Genomic DNA, 17153 nt, shown 5'->3' with positions numbered 1-17153 from the left:
CACCTTATAAGTTATATTTTTCTTATATGTTATATTTTGAATTTTTTAAAACGACTTTAAATTACAAAAATGTAAGTTTTCCTTAAGTATACGACTAAAAACATTAAAATGACTTGTATCAGTTCGATGGTTGATTTGAAAGCTTTCAAAACCATATGTAAGATAAAAGTCAAAATAATTCAACTGTGAAAACAATACTGTTCATTTTTCAAGAATGTGTTTGAGGGAAAAAATAAGGTTTTTATGTCATAATTTGTTTAATGTCCACTAGAGAACATTATATTAACCTAAAATATAAGAAGTGTGTATTCTTTCCATAAATAAAAGCTACGAAATTACCTAATATGATTTTACATATATATGACAATTAATTATTATAAATAATAAAGATTTGATAACAATTTTTGCATCATTCTTCATTTTGTTTAATTTTATAGTATTAAAAAAAATAAACAATCACATTAACCATATAATAAAAAAATTAGATTTTTTCTTATATGTTATATTTTGAATTTTTAAAAATGACTTTAAATTACAAAAATGAGGAAACCCTATATGTTATATTTTTTTAAAAACGACTTTAAAATACAAAAATGAGGACACCTTATATGTTATATTTTTCTTATATGTTAGATTTTTTCTTATATGTTATATTTTGATTTTTTTTTAAACGACTTTAATTAGATTACAAAAATGTAAGTTTTCTTTAAGTATACGACTAAAAACATTAAAATGACATGTATCAATTCGATGGTTGATTTGAAAGCTTTCAAAACCATATGGAAGATAAAAGTCAAAATAATTCAACTGTGAAAACAATACTGTTCATTTTTTTCAAGAATGCGTTCGATGGAAAAAATAAAGTTTTTATGTTATAATTTGTTTAATGTCCAATCCGATCAAACCATAATGTATTAATTATAGTTTTGTTCCGTTATTTTTAATAAAAATTGATCCGATCCATCGAAAAAAAATTATATAATAATAATAAAAAATATTATATATATATATATATAAAATGATCAAATATATAAAAGAAACTATCGATAATATATACATATAAACTCACAATACGAAAGACGCAGATCTTATCTTAGTTATATCATTAAAAATGTGTAAATATATGTTATTCATTCGTGTAACGAAAATGTAAGATCTTTAAATCAGGGTGTTGAGCTACAACTTTGTGGTTTGATCTGGTGGGGTATATAATCCAATCCAGTAAAAATCGAATCAGTTTGGATTGATGTGAACAAAAATTCAGGATCATGTCCGCGTTGATATATATATATTATATTATGATCATCTACCCTACCAAAATCAGACTAGGTAACAATATACATTTACTTTTATTTGGTGATAAACAGAAACAGTGACTGCAATTGCATATATAACTAATATTACAGAATTATCAGGCGATAAACTAGGGCAGACCAAAAAATCTGAATTAGAAGAACTGATCCGAACCAAAATTAATTAAATATCCGAACAGATTCAAAATTTTGGTATCTAAAGAACCAGAACCGAACTCAACCCGGATCGAAGTATTCCGGGTACCCGAGTGTATCCGAAATTTTACACCCCATTATATAAATATATTATAAATTTAATATCTATTAAAAACATCCAAAATATATAAGATATTTTTAAATTTTCTAAAATACTTGAAAATATATACTAATATTCAAAAGTAAATATCTAAAATAGCTAAAATATATTCAAAGCACCAAAAATATTTAAAATATGTATTAATTATCTATCAAAATATTCAAACCAAATCAAATTATATGTTAAGTTTAGGTATTTTTACATATGTTATTCAAATTTGTATGTAATATAATATTTTGTTTATAGATTTTAAAAAATTTAAAGTATAAAGTGAATTTTAAAATTTTAAAAATAATTTTAATGGATTATCCGAACCCGAAGCGAATCCGCAAAGATCCGAACCGAAACTTAGACCCTGAAAACCCGAACCGAATCCGAAAAGGTACCAAACGCCCACCCCTACGTTAAACTGTCAATTTGTATATACCAAATCTATATAATAAAGTGTAAAATACTAAAACTGCAAATTTCCTAATTTTCGTATAGATGACAAAATCATACATTTACAGTCAATATTCTATTTATTCATCGTATTTTGTTCAAATAAAGTCCTTGTAAGAAAATTGCTCATCTTATAGGTTGAATTGATCCCCAAATTCGTCAAGAGTTATGTTAATTATGCTAATAAGCATCTTACATCAAAATATCATCTTATGTTCGAATTATTGATGATAGATAGAACATTATATGCATATTGCAATAGTGAATTTTCATGTAATTCTGTGTCCTAATTTTTGTAAACGAATGAGACAAAAATCGAAAATATGAATATCACATAGCATTTATAGAGTGATGACATAATGCTATGTGAAAATAGTAACCTATGAAAAGAAAAGAAAAGGAAATAGAAAACATGTAAGACGTTGACGGTCCGGCCTGCAAGGAAACGGCTAGGAATAAGATCAACCATCGTCATCATCGATTGACCGTCGAGATCTTTCAACTGCGTGGAGACTCCTGCTTACGACGCGTGGACCCGAGTCACCTTTAACCTGACCAGTGAATCATAGTTAACACGCAATTTTTACAGTTTTACTACAACCATCATTCACTTCTTTTCTTGTCGTCTTCTGTTCTTCTGTTACATGACGACACGTATACCCGTCCATGTCAGGTTTTAAAACGATGCGTTTGGTCTCACAGCCTTAATTTCTTTTTAATAATAAAATCTTTAATACGCCTTTCGAAAAATTCCTTTTGTTATATTTTATTTTATTAGGACGCAGATTCAATAATACTCCCTTTTTAAACACTGCTAGGCGAGTTATGCAAGATGTGTGTCTGATAATTCCTTATTATTTTAATTTGATATTTAGTTTTACGATCGGTTATAAATAAATAAATTAGCTGATTAGAGTGATTAGGCTCTTGTGGTTGATGCTAGAGATGTAACAGGCAACGGATTGAGAACGTCGTGGAGAACGTACGTTCATATGATGTGTTGTCGGTGATGACCTTTTTCACCACAGGCATATCTTTCTTTTCTTCACCAAAAATCAACGTTTTACTTTTAATATTACTTTGCACTGAAATATAGATTTGATTCAATATTCTGCTAATATTTTTAGTTAAATAAAGGCTGACAAGAGTTCAATTTATTGTACTTTTAACTTGCCTTCAAAATAGTGTACAATAAATAGCTTACCATAAATATTTCGGAGTAAGAAGTTAACACATGTCAATGACAAATATTGAGGTTTGCATATCATTTTAAACAGTATCATTAATGCAAATGTTTTCAACAGTATGTAACCGATGAAAATGTTTTAAACGGTATTTTTAAAACTGGACCAAAAGTCAAATCGAATTCAACCGTGAACCGGAAACATAGCCGGTTGAGTCGATGATAAAACCCAGAGAAATCAAACCGGCAAAAAGACGTGAAACCGGCGAACCAATGAATCAATTTCGAACCAAGTTTGATTATTAAAAGTAAAATTTTGAATTACAATTAGACAATTATCTTTCACAACAAAAGCTATCTATTTTCCATATTCTGGCAAAAATATAAGTGTATGCGGCAAAATAAAGTTAGTCAAATGAAATAAGTTAACTAATCACGAGTAATCTTACATGGAATTTGTGAAAAGCCTACCAGTCACAAAAATCTGAATTTTACAACTCAAAGTAACTCCCTTAAACTATACCCAAGGGGTAGTCAGATTGAGAAAAGAAGCCGCATCAGCATGTATCCTACACACAACGGAGTAAGAAGAAGAAGCAAAAAGATGACATTAATCATCATTTTTCCCGCAGATTTTCATTTGGATAAAAATCAAGAAACCAAGGTGCTTACCATATCGAAGTTGGTGGATTCGATGGCAAGAAGACACATTCTTCCTAGTAAGATTCTCTAGTCACTGTCTTGAGAAAACACAAGATCATTGTATGAAGCTAAGGGAGTTTAGGCTTGAAGTTAATCCGCTGCGTCTTTCTCTCCTCCAATTGCCGCTACAAGGATTTAAAAGATTTATTAGTTATTCTACAATATAAGTTCATGGTCCACAGGCCATAGACTTAAGTGTTTATAAGATCTTTTTTTAGTCGAAATAGTGCAACAAATGTCTACCAAATCTAATACCTTAGATACAGTTTCAAGGGCATGGTCAGATCTGGCTCGGAGCAACCGCCACTCCATTCCCATTTCAAATTCAAGGGTGTTCGGCTGAGAACCACGCGATGTAGACACTGAATCTCTCTGCAAACAAATTTAAAGAACCAAATGAACATGAAACTTGTTAAAAAGGAACGATGCAATTTAAACTTGTGTCTCAAAGGGGAATGAACACAGTGAGTACCGTCTCTCGTCGCACTTGAGTTTTCTGTAGTTTGATATGGCCGCAGAACGATGACAACGGCTTCCCAGGAGGATTAATCTTTGCGAACGCAGCAACAAGGGGCCTGTTAAATAGAAAATCAAGATCATGATACGCACATGAGATTGCACAGAAACAAACGCTTGAAGTAAACAAAACTAGATAATGTCAGTTTCTAAGAGGGCTAATTTTATGTGCAGCATCACCAACATAATGTCTCAGAGATGTTGATTCTTAAGATACCCGAAGCTTCATGGTTTCTTTCCTAAACTCATATGTATGTTTTGTATTAAAGTTAAGATCATGTTCACTGAGGTAATAAGAGAGTAATGATACATTATAATATGCGATTATAGAAGACCATTTATCATTAGGAGCTAAGAGAAAAAGCGGAATGTCATGGACGGTTTACCTCCCATTAGATAGCAACAAGCATCCCTCATCAAGTCTCCTTATCGCTCTTACTGCAGCTTGTCTTGAATTGAAAATGACCAAAGCTTCACCTGTACATCAACCGATGTGAGATGCCATAATATGGTTCTTCATTCTATTTCTAGCAAGTGAGAATCATATATCGAGTAAAATGGTAAGCTTACCAATATCAGAAAAAGAGACTGATGTACGCTCTATCATCCTCGCTGTACATTGCTCATTCAAAGCAGAATAGACTATATCCTGTAATATATAATTCATAAATAAGGAGACAGAAGAGAGGTTAAGATGAGGTAAACCAGCAAACAACTGCACTGCTTAATGTAACATTGATTAATCAAATACAAAATACGTGAAAGATACTCTTAAATAAGTTCTTTAGAAGAATAGCTAATACCTGAACTTCCTCAGATGTATAAGTAGGATCCAAGTTTTGAAGAAGAACCAGTTTCTCTTCCTTCTCTGCCTCCCTCATACTTTCTTCCCAAGGCTGTCCATGGTTTACAAAATTTTAAATTCAGTCCAGATTCAATCTCAATATGTCATTTCTGATATAACATACATAATCTGATACCCCTCCAGACGACTATCTAGAAGAGCCTGAAATGGCCAGGCAAAAACAGGTGCAGCTATCAAAGAAACAATTGAGTCTCTCGAGCACAGAAACGATCAAGAAAACATATGCTTTCTGATTAGCGTAACAATTCAATATGAATGAACTACCAGGCCACCCTATAATCATCAAAGAACAACCATTCACAGAACTAGTGCGCAAAAGGAAGGAAGAGAGAAACACTTACAAGAGGTCGAAACCATTTGCTTTTTACCTGAGACCAATAAGAAGGAAACAAAAACCGATTAGATAAACTGTGGTAACAAGTAATATGAAGAGTGACAGAACATCACTACAACTCTACAAAATGAAAGACCATAAAACAAAACTGCTACTATTAATTACGATTTCTTGCAAAACCATATCCTTGAATCTAAAAGATTTTACATTCAACACACAGTCTTGACTCAAATCTCACAAAACAGCCAGTTACAAAACAATGTACAATAGGTCATATAGCATGAATCGCATAACAAATACAAACTTACAGCATCCGGCTTTGGGGTCACTTCAGTTACTTGATAATCTCTTTTGTAATCAATTTCCACCATCTTGTCCTCAGCGCGTTTTAATAGCTTACCATCAAAGCTTGGTTTCTTGAATAAACCTTTCTCAGTTCCAGTTTTTGCATCTTTTCCTTCAGAAACTGACACCCCAAGATCTCGCTTCTTCTTAACGAAACTGGGCTCCTCGGTAGAGTCTTCACCTCCAGACAATTTCTCTCTAGGTCTCTTAAAAACATCAGTACCTCTTTTACCATCAGAACTAACGCTCTGCTGCAAAATGTTTGTACAGCGTCCATTTGATACTGTAACAGAACCGTCTCGTTTCTGTTTCTTTTGAGGCCTCTCATCCAATCCATTTGACTCTTTGCTATTTCTCTCTGGCATAGAGTTTTGTTTAGTCAATGGTTTCTTAGAGCCAGAAGCTTCACAACTACTGTTACTATCTCTTTCTTCTGCAGGCATAGATTTTTGTTTAGTAAACTGTTTACAAACTTCACTTTCTTGACCTTTGCCGTCATAATGATCTCCCCTAGAGCCAGAAGCTTCACTAGAGACATGTTCACTAGTGCTTTGCTGCACACTAGGATCCTTGTTTGAACTTTCATCTGCAAATTTTTCTTTCCCTTCTCTGCGACCAGAACTGCTTTCTCTACAGTCAGAAGATTCATTAGAGTTATCTTCAGTACTCCGAACCGAACCACAAGCTGAAAGACCATTTGGTGTCAAACTATCTGCACTTCCATTTACGTCTAATTGAATTTTCAGTACAGGAGGAGTTGCTTCTTTCTTACTAGTACTACCCGCTCTGTTAAAGATAGATTTAACTGCACATGATGTAAATAAAAACAATCAAGATAGCTATTAATCACCAGAAGAGAATACAGAAGCTAGCAAAATGAGATGAAACAAAAAGGTACCGTCAACTCCAGCGACTTTATCATCTATCGTATCCAAAACTTTACAGCTTCCAACATCAAATGCTCGGCGAAATACAAAGTCTGTTGACTTGATTTCCTCATCTGTTGGTTGTGGATTCCTTTCGTCCTTTGAAATGCACAGAACAGAGCACTTTCCACAAATTGCTTCCTAGTGGAATAATCGTTATCAGTACCAGTGTTCTAAAACTTGGTTTAGTCGGTTAATCAGGTATGAACAAAACATTTTTTCAAATCAATTTTGTTTAGAATCGGTTTAGGCATTAAGAAAAACCGGTTTACGTGTCCGCCTAAACATTAATCCTGCCTAACCACAGCCTAGCGATTTCTTGAACATTGATAATTTACTAAATAGTTCATTGCACCAGGTATCAGTACAATGAGTACATAGAACCAGTTATCTAATGCAAATAATACAATATTCAACAGTATAAACGCCAAATCATGGTCAACGCTTAGTATGGAGAATGAAAAGGTAAGGACAAATCAGTTTACCAATGGGTTGACACTAGCGAGGCCTAGACCTTCACCCGAAGCCAAAAACAGTTCGTTTGCAAGCAAATCCGGGAGTCCTTCAACTACACCTGGTGGCATCTCAGAAGGTTTAAAGAACCAGAGAAGCTTGACTTGCCTCGGGTGTTTAGCACGCTTATTAGTGTGTTCCCAAATTTTAATGATCTTGCCAACAAAGAGTTCATCGGAGTCCGGCTCGTTGGGATCGGGGACTAAGACGCAGTCGTAAAGACGGTATTCATCACCGTCAAAGGTGAAAGACTCGTAGAAGCGGACGTCTTTCTTTTTCCCACCAATTCCTTTCTGTTTCCCCCACTTGAATTCTAAGCCTTCATCTCCTCCTGCTGCTTCTTCCATTATCCAGAACAGTAGTTCTTAACCTGGGACAAGCATTAGGATAGTGTACCCAAATCAGAATTGCAATAGAAACGATTAGAAGACAGAAGAAACATTATTTCATCTGATATGACGCAGTTCCTGTAAGATAGTAGCATCTAATCAACGTTTCCTACAAAGAGATTGACTATTTTCAACAAGAATAACTGAGAATGCCCAATAACACTTGTCTCGAGCCCATTACATACTAATACCAACAAATACATAAAAAAAAAGGAAGACACATACAAGATATCAAACCAATCATTCTCATGAACCTCTACTCCTTCTCTATCGGCCAATCAATCAACCATGTGCATTACACAAAACCTACCATCAAATACAACTGAAGAAATGTGCCAAAGGAATGAAATATGCCAAATTAAAAACCGAAATACAAAAGCAGCAACAATGTATAGTAATGACAATGTCCAGGGCAAAAATAAAACGATTGATCAAACAAAGTAGAATAAGTAGAACAAATCAACAAAACTACCCAATTGCTAAAATAAGTGAGTGGATGAGAGAAACAGGAAGACTAAAACAAAGTTCACTCAACAAAAAATAAAAACTTTCACCTTCTTCACTGCCCAAATCAAAAGTTTGTAGCTTTCCGAAAAGACGATCGAACCCTATAAACCAATGCTCGAAAATCAGAGCAAATTGAGTCCGATTAGAGCGAGAGGCTCCGGTTATCGCGGATAGAGAACCAGAAGAACCCTAATTTCTCGTTCAGTAGCAGTTGCGCCACTTCATCCCTCCCATATTTTTTTAATCTCTCGCTCAATTTTAGAAATATATATACAATTCAAACCGTATCTCTCCTCCTCTTGGTATTCGATTTTGTCGAAGAGAACTGGTAGAGGAGACGCAGTTCGTGAAATCGATGAGAGCGCCTCTCTTTTTTTGTCTGGGGATTTTTCATCTACTTATGATTTTTAAACGAGAGCTGTCACGAAATAATTAGGTTAATCAAAATTTCCTTTTTTTTGAGTGATTAAATCCTAAACCTGAAACGGTTTAGTTTGATCGACGGTAAGATGTGACTTTTTCCAGACAAAGGATACAGAATATGTCTTATCTTCGCTGAGGCTTTTAATATTTTACTAGACTTTTTGATCCCCTGTTTAAAATGGCTGGGTATATTTTTGGTTGATTATTTCTAAAAAATATTAGAGAAAATATGTGTTTTGATTAGATATAAGCCCTGCTCGGTAACAAGACGCGGCGGCAGCGGCAGCGACAAACAACCAGAAATGGACACCAACAATGGCATAGCGGCACACCGATGAAAGAGAAATAGACACTAGCGACTGAAAGTTGACTTTGGATTTCCAAAACAGATGATGCTGTTAAATTCGGCGATCAAAAGGATGTCATTTCTATAACTGGAAATGAACGCTGCGACTAAACGAAGAAATTTTTTTTTCAATTTTGCACTTTAAATCCCGGTCGCTGAGTTAGTCGCAGCATCTACGTCCCGAACATGGCTATAATGTAATTTTGAAACTTAAAGATTGGTGTTTTCCAAAATGAGAAAATGTAATTCTTTTTCCAAATATTGTTGATCGATCGGTTGTACTGTAATTATTACCGTTATTACTGAGTGAGCAATTGTCAATATTTCTCCAAACACCAAAATGTATTTTTTCGCCAAACTATAAAAGTACGACTTCTTCCATAATGAATGTATTTTGTTACCCTTCAAATTAATAAGTAGAAACGTTATTTTAGATTGTAGTTTGACATATAGATGTAGTTAGGAATAATCGGAAAAAACGATTTAGATAGTTATTTTCCCTTCGAATTAATAAGGAAAAAAACATTTTGCAAGGAGTTTGCCATTTAGGTGTAGTTAGGAGATATCAGAGGAAATAACTGAATTAGTAAAGTTAAGAGACGTACATATGCATCAGGAAGAACGATTTACAAGGTTTTTCCTAAAAGAGGTGTGAATTGTTTCCAAATATGAAAGACTTTTAATTACTTGTACGCGGCATGCTGTTTTGTATGGTTTAACCTAGTTGATAAAGTGAGTTTCATGCTTAAAGTCTAGTTTCTGTAGCGAATAAAGGGTATGGGCGATTTATGGGAAGACTGCAATATTTATAAGAGGAGGTTGTTAGAGTTTATGATATTGAATAATATTAGGTAAAATATCCAATCTATTAAAATAGAGTTCTATTTTTATCTACCTAAGAAAGTTGATTTTAAATTTTGGACTCTTTCAAATTTGTTACTAGGCTACCTTGTATATTGCACCTTACACTAACTAAATAATATAACCGGATTACTTAAAATAAACCAAAATCTAATCTACCAAAACCGGCTGTGGATTTTACCACTGCTATTTATCTAATCCAACCCATAATTTAGTGGACTTTACCACATATTCATCAAATATAATTACATTATTTATTATATGAGCTAAACAAACATCTCTCATATACAAATTTTTCTATCGTCTATGTTTCTTCTTTTTGAAGATTGCTGGTTTTAGGGTTTTGGTTTATGGGTTTTCTCGTGATTGGAAGAATGACTATTTTGTTTGGTCACTATTGTTTATATTGAAGGGTTTTTGAATCTGAGGAAGAGGATAGAGTTGTATTCTTCTCTGGGTTGGTCGAAAGTGCTCACCTTTTTACTTATTTGTTGCTGAGAACGATGGAACAAGATAAAGAACGTTTTGTTTCTCTCTGGCTATCTTTCTCAGTCATGTTTCTTAAAGTATTTTCCTTTTGATGAATTTGAGTTGCTTTCTTGGATGTTTGTTTAACTTATGATGTTTCTTTACTTTGGTGATGCATACACAACATGAAAGAGATGGAATTTTTAACTATATGATGATGCTAACCGTTATTAGGTTGTTGAAGTTATTGGGAAAGGAAGCTATGGAGTTCTTTGTGCAGCAGTTGATACACACACGAGAAGAAAGTCGCTATTGAAGAAGATTAATGATGTCTCTGAATATATCTCTGATACATTTTGTATCCTCTGTGAGGTCAAGCTTCTCTGGCTCCTAAGGCACTCGGATATAGTTGAAATCAAAAACATCTTGCTTCCACCGTTCAAGAAGGAGTTTAAAGACATTTATGTTGTCTTTGAGTAGATGGAATCAGACTTGCATCATGTCATCAAAGCTAACGAGGATTTGAAACGGGAACGTCACCAGTCTTACCTTTATGAGGACTTCGTGCCTTGAAATATATGCATACAACATACAGGTGGATTGTCAAATTCTTTCTCAAACTTTGCTATAATTAGTTAACTTATAATTAATTGGATTTTGTCTGTTGTGCAGCTAATGTTTACCACCATGATCTAAATTGAAGAACATACCAGCAAATGCAAACTGCAAGTTGAAAGTCTGCAACATAACTAGCTAAGGACCGAATAAAACTTGGTGAGGACATACATAGTCAAACTTGGCGAGATTCTGTGAGATAAATAAAGGAGAAACTTTGCAAGGGCTCCTCTGTGAACCAATGAACAATATTGGACAAAGACACTACAGAGTTCTCTTTAATAAGGAAAAATTTTCATACCCTTCTTTAGTTTTCTTTTTGACTAATGTTCGGTAAGCTAGACAAAAGAAAGAAGAATGGAAAAGCAAATGGGCATGTAAACTCTGTTGTACAATGCTTTCAATGTAATACAAGACTTATAAGAATGAAGGAAACAACAAAAGATACCCATTCTGAGTCTCCAATCTTTTAAAAGAGAAAGTTCATATTTTCGAGACATGCTCTTGATCTCATATCCGCCTACAAATAGTAGATGGTGTACTTTTGTTATTTCAATAGTAATCAAGGGATAACTATTTTGAGCAGAAATTTACCTGTCTAATAGTTGTACTTGCATGTTATCTTGACAACCATCACTTGTGATAGCCAACTGAAACATATAGTGGCCTAAGAGAACTCAGAGATGGCCTAAAATCCTGTTGAAAAGAATTTGTGAAACTTGACCATGATTTCACTTTCTAAAATAAAATACGGAAACCAAACCTAGAGAAAGAAAAAGCTTTGTTTATAAGCTTGATTGACAAATGTTCAAGCAAATTCATTTACTCCACACGTAAATCCAGAGTTCTCTACCAAAGTGATAACTTGTTCACTCTGATTTTCTTGGAATTGAAAAAACTATTTAACTTCAGTTTAGCAAAGATCATAGGCCAGGGCACATGCCTTAAGGAAGCTTATTCGTCTTTAGATGAAGCTGAGGCAGCGTGTGAATACTTTGCCTTGAGGAAGATATTTGAAAGGTATAGAAATTGATTTTTTCTTTGTTTATATTTGAAGGGTGTTACTTTATTGTATCTGATTATGAATTTTTTGTACTAAAATTAGACAAGCATACATTAGTATGTATTGATAACTCATAACAAAATATATTATATATAAAAACATAAACAGCTATATATTAATGTATAATAAAATACATGAATAAGACAATATAAATTTAAAATAAATACAGTCAAAATGTAAGCAATATATTCAAAATATTTACTACAAAACTATAGTTAGACACATAAAAATGAAAACATAGCCATCTATTTAGCTAGAAATAAAAACAACCCGCACACAACTAGAAATAAAGTATAATTGCAAAAACCAAACCAAAAACCAAAATAACAAAACTCAAACCAAACCAAACTCAAATTCATAAATAACTAAACAATTACTATATTTTTGAACTGAAAACTAAAATTCACAACCAACCCAAATCAAACCGAAAACTAAAAAATACAATATGGACGCAAACCAAAATTTATAAAATAAAAACTATAAAATTTTCATTTATAAATATAAATATAAATATAAATAATTCCGCGCAACCGTGCGGGTCAAAATCTAGTTTTTTTTTAAGAATGGAGATTTTACGGGATAAAAGGAATAATATTCTCAGAACTCCTATTTCTGTTAAAGAATAATATCAATGATTTTTGGAATGATATGAGTTTATACATTTAATAGAATAGATAGTAATTATGTTTGGCCCGTATTATTAGTAAAAAATAAAGTGTATATTTGAGAAAAGTAATATATTTGTATCTCAAATCAAAATTATTGTATATACGTTAAACTGGGTTTACAAAACTTAGATTTCATTAGTAACCATGATTATAAATTAGTATACATAGTATGTGCTGGTGGGATCATCATCACTTTCTATTAATAGCACTGACCTTCGCTCAGTAATGGTTTTCAATGTTACGTCATCTCCAACAAGACACCAAAACACCAAATTTGGTGTCATTTCATCTCCAACAAAACACCAAAATTGACACCATTCCACCAAATTTGGTGTAGTGTGAATAGTGTTACACCAAATTTGGTATAACACTATTCATCACACCAAATCTTCAAAATGCATATTTTATTATTTTTTATTTAATAATATAGTTCAATTACTATCAAATTTGTAACTAAAATTAATATATTGTATTATTTGTATTTTTAATTTATTTTCACATAATTAAATTGAAAACTGAAAACATTAAATAATATATAATATTACTTTGGTGTAAAATTTGGTGTAATTGTTGGAGATGAAAAAAATTATGACACCAAAACACCAAATTTGGTGTAATTTAAACACCAAATTTGGTGTCATTGTTGGAAATGCTCTTAGGATGATGATTTGTCAAGCAAGTTCGCAAAAGTTGGTTTTCGAAACATTGATTTTTCACAAACATGTCAATGGAAATTAATTATATTGTTTCTTCTGTTCTCCATTTTAATTTTGCTAAATTGCTAAATAACTGTTTAGTGATATGTGATGATGATGAGAAATCACATGTAAAATGGTTGTCAATAAAAGGAAGTGGTTACTGGACAAAGAAACGTAACTGTTGTCGCTTATGAAAAATAGATCGTGATTAGTGATTTAATTAAATTAGATACAGTTATAAAATAATCATTTTAAATAGATACAGGTGGACCAAACATTTATCAACGGTTCATGATCTTGACTTAATAGAATAGACTAGATTTTGATCCGTGCTTTTAAAGCTAAGATATTTTTGTTTTTGAAAATTTAATAAAAACGATTAAATGATATGTTCAAAATATCAAAATCGATACACCAGTCTCATTTAGTTTCGTCTCATTAATCCTTTAAACTCCAAACCTATTTAAATTCGTATTTTTAAGATCTAATATGATTGTCTATTTGAATAGATTCGTCTAGATTCATTTTCAATAATCTAAATATAAATGCAAAAATATTTTAATTCATATTTTTTGTGGAACGTTTTAAGAAAGCTCCCTCACTCTCTCATTAATTTTCTAGGATGCTTAGGCACAAATCTCCTGAAGATTAACTTTATAGAACACCACCAACGTGAAAAATACAGTAGAAAATAGGTACGTACAAACTTATGCTACTAACTCACCAACGTTATAGTTTCAATACTATATAAATCTCCAGAAAATAGTCTGCCAAAGACTCTTAAAATAAATAATTACCAGAGGTTAAACGAATAATTTCCAAAAATAATTAAACCCTCAACTCATTAGCAACAACATGAAACCTGGTTCTATCAACAGCATAAGCACCAGCTTGTCCAACAAGGTGACTTTTTCAAGCATAGACAACTACTGTGCCATATGGACAAACCGGTGGTATATGACCGCACAATTTCTTGACCGGAGTGTCTCTCTGAGAACCCAGATTCTTCAAACTTCTTCCCTGATCCAATAAATACCATCCATTGTTAGATTAATTCCTAATCTAGAGACTAAGCATTATTGATACCAACGAATTATGTTAGCAAAGCCAACTAAACAGAGATCAAAGGTGTTGATGCATGGAGGCGTCTTCTCTAAGGAAGAGCTGAAGAGACATGTCGGTGTGGAAAAGATTTGATGCGACAAACATGGTTTCAAGTATACAAATATACGGATAGCATCCCGGCGGATATTGGCGATAACCCTAATCATTTAAGTGAGACGTTTCATAGTCTGGGCTTTTTCTTAAATTATTATTATAAAAAATGGAAAGTATTATTTACTACATATATAGGAAATATTCAATTTTTATTTAATTAAATGGTAATAGCATACCATTGTAAATATCTCAAAATTTAAGAGCATAATCTTATTAGAGATTATTTAATAGTATAGATATATAGATAAGAGTTGGGTTTAGAGATGTTGAGCTCTTGTTTATATGGGCTGTACAATACTGTGGTAAAACCAAAAGCCTAGAAGAGGTGAGTTTCTTTTAATATGAGCTAAACGTCACCGTTTTAATGTTACGAAATTTAAAAAATATTTGCGGTGAGCGTGGATCGAACACGCGACCTTCAGATCTTCAGTCTGACGCTCTCCCAACTGAGCTATCCCCGCAAGTTGTTAATCTGTGCTACATTAGTATATATAAACACTATATTGTTTTTAATAATTAAATAAGTATTGAAGAAAGAGCACTTTGACGAATTGCAGTTTTACGTAGTACAAAAAGAAAAGAAAATATTAGCGTTGCATCAATAAAAAACTTGCAAAAGAACTGCTACACTGTCTTTTTGTTGTTTTTTTTTTTATTATATATGTCTCCTTTCTTACAAAAGATAAACTGGTTCTTAGTGTTTAAGCCAGTAGTTTCTTAGCTGAGCCATATGCAACAATATCTCGTCCCGACCTTGATTAGTCACACTGCTGGTCATAATCCATGGTGGCGTTGCCTCAAAGAATCCTTGGATCAAATCTTGGAACTCCTTTATATTCTCCTCTGGTCTCTTCCCTCCGTTTTTCTTCTTCTTCCTCTTGTCGCATTTCGTGAACACCATAGTCATTGGAACCTGAGATTATTATAGATAACAATAATATCATTCCAAAGAGGGCATTGCCAAAATGAGTGAAGATCTTTCGTCATGTTGAACAACTAATGGGTTTATCCTTTTCTTTTTATACCTGGTTTTGACCAAGCCAGCTAGCGTAGTCGAGATCAATTTGCTTTGGAGGAATGCTGGCATCAACTAGCAAAAACACTGAGACTAATGTTGATCGGTTGAGGAAATAGTCTTTGGTGAATTTGTTCCAGTCTTGTTTGAGCTCATGCGGTGCCGACGCATACCTGTCAAATATCAAATGCATCAACTTTGTTTTTCTATAGCGAATAGAAGCTGTAAATGGACAAAAACTGAAGGTAAGATTGAACGTGATATGACTGAGAGACACTTTCAGAACATTCTAATATTTAGATTCTGATGGCAATGGTGTCGTCATAAGCAAATGATATAACGAAAACTTACCCGTAGCCAGGCAAATCAACCAAGTACCAATTGTCGTTAATCCGGAAATGATTAATGCATTGCGTCTTTCCTGCACGAAGAACAAGCGACAGAGCATTATAATAGGAACCAAAGTCTGCTTATTTATAGATTTAAAGAACCAAGAGATAGTTCCCTTCCTTCCTAGAAACACCCAAACCCCATTGGCATGAAACTGTTATAGCAAGACCAAAAATGGAAACTTCCTATCCACGAAATCTAATTCTATGAGAATCATCATCACACACTAAAAGATTACCAGGTTTCTTAGAGGTCAAGGCAAGTCGTTTCCTCCTCACCAACGAATTGAGCAGCGAAGATTTCCCAACATTGGATCTCCCGACCAGCGCAAACTCCGGCAGCCCATCCGCCGGACAGTCCTCCGTCCTCACACTGCTCTTCACATAGTCTGCCTGAGCCACCTGCGCGTCCCTCGCGTACTTGCTGAGCACTATGTTCGAGCCCTTCAGAACCCTAGCCGTCAGGCTCGACGGGTCGTCCCCGGAGATATCCGTCTCCGGCGGGATAAAAAGCTTGTCGAGCGAAATCTCCACGGGAGCTTCGTCCAGATCGGATGAATCCGAGACGGGGAGCGGTATGGGCTCGACGGTGGAGAGATTTGATTTGGGCGCGAAGGAGAAAAGGGTTCTGGCTAGTGAAACCGGTGGGTTAGACCGGTGGTTTAGGAGATTGAAATGGGGAGAAGAGAGAGAGGAGGAAGGTGATTTCGTTAAGATGGAGAGATGAAATCTTGGGAGCTGAGCTAAAATCATGTCTGATTTGTTCTCTTGACTTTTGTTATATCGGTATAGTTGTATGTTCAGCTTTTATCTCTAGCTAGATACTGAGAGCAGCCATGGATCATGGATGTTAGAGGAGGCGCAGGTTGAAGAAAATATCCACAGCAAAACACAGCGTTTTTGGATTAGACGAGAACTTTTCTTATTTACGATTCGGCCATTCTATTTCTAATCTTATTATCAATTCGTCAACTATTTCTTTGTTTTATGAATATTATTAAGCTATCAATTCACCATTACAATAATTGATAGAAAATTGTTTTAATCAATACTAGAAAAC

The 17153-nt window shown here is 33.7% G+C and overlaps 2 protein-coding genes and 1 non-coding gene across 3 annotated transcripts; all 3 read right to left on the bottom strand.

Moving 5' to 3' along the window:
• Positions 1–3510: 3510 nt before the first annotated feature.
• On the bottom strand, positions 3511–8755 carry BNAC09G45120D (protein ANTI-SILENCING 1). Its single transcript, XM_013865253.3, has 12 exons — positions 8377–8755; positions 7406–7803; positions 6893–7061; positions 5958–6799; positions 5657–5683; positions 5254–5346; positions 5021–5099; positions 4837–4927; positions 4407–4509; positions 4190–4306; positions 3905–4059; positions 3511–3801 (listed from the first exon to the last, which is right to left on the bottom strand). Exons 2-11 carry the CDS (start codon positions 7778–7780, stop codon positions 4003–4005), a joined length of 1953 nt encoding a protein of 650 aa, XP_013720707.1. The 5' UTR covers positions 7781–7803; positions 8377–8755; the 3' UTR covers positions 3511–3801; positions 3905–4002.
• A 6322-nt stretch (positions 8756–15077) lies between these two features.
• TRNAF-GAA lies at positions 15078–15150 on the bottom strand. The gene has a single exon. It is a non-coding gene; the product is annotated as a tRNA-Phe (tRNA).
• A 117-nt stretch (positions 15151–15267) lies between these two features.
• On the bottom strand, positions 15268–16973 carry LOC106424632 (GTP-binding protein At2g22870). The gene is made up of 4 exons (XM_013865396.3): positions 16333–16973; positions 16056–16125; positions 15715–15877; positions 15268–15602 (listed from the first exon to the last, which is right to left on the bottom strand). Exons 1-4 carry the CDS (start codon positions 16844–16846, stop codon positions 15384–15386), a joined length of 966 nt encoding a protein of 321 aa, XP_013720850.1. The 5' UTR covers positions 16847–16973; the 3' UTR covers positions 15268–15383.
• Between the last annotated feature and the right edge of the window lie 180 nt (positions 16974–17153).

The sequence above is a fragment of the Brassica napus genome, chromosome C9, assembly GCF_020379485.1.
Source record: "Brassica napus cultivar Da-Ae chromosome C9, Da-Ae, whole genome shotgun sequence".
In the NCBI taxonomy this organism is placed as follows: domain Eukaryota; kingdom Viridiplantae; phylum Streptophyta; class Magnoliopsida; order Brassicales; family Brassicaceae; genus Brassica; species Brassica napus.
Note: the sequence above shows the minus strand (reverse complement) of the source record. Positions and strands in the feature narration are given on the sequence as shown.

What these genes read in the sequence shown, in the direction of transcription:
- BNAC09G45120D (XM_013865253.3), bottom strand. Translation starts at nt 7,780, where the DNA reads ATGGAAGAAGCAGCAGGAGGAGATGAAGGCTTAGAATTCAAGTGGGGG. An exon ending in AGTCTCTTTTTCTGATATTG is followed by an intron (nt 4,928 to 5,020) that starts GTAAGCTTACCA and finishes GTTGATGTACAG; the next exon opens with GTGAAGCTTTGGTCATTTTC. An exon ending in CCCTTGAAACTGTATCTAAG is followed by an intron (nt 4,060 to 4,189) that starts GTATTAGATTTG and finishes AAATCCTTGTAG; the next exon opens with CGGCAATTGGAGGAGAGAAA.
- LOC106424632 (XM_013865396.3), bottom strand. Translation starts at nt 16,846, where the DNA reads ATGATTTTAGCTCAGCTCCCAAGATTTCATCTCTCCATCTTAACGAAA. An exon ending in GTTGATTTGCCTGGCTACGG is followed by an intron (nt 15,878 to 16,055) that starts GTAAGTTTTCGT and finishes GATATTTGACAG; the next exon opens with GTATGCGTCGGCACCGCATG. An exon ending in GCTGGCTTGGTCAAAACCAG is followed by an intron (nt 15,603 to 15,714) that starts GTATAAAAAGAA and finishes TAATAATCTCAG; the next exon opens with GTTCCAATGACTATGGTGTT.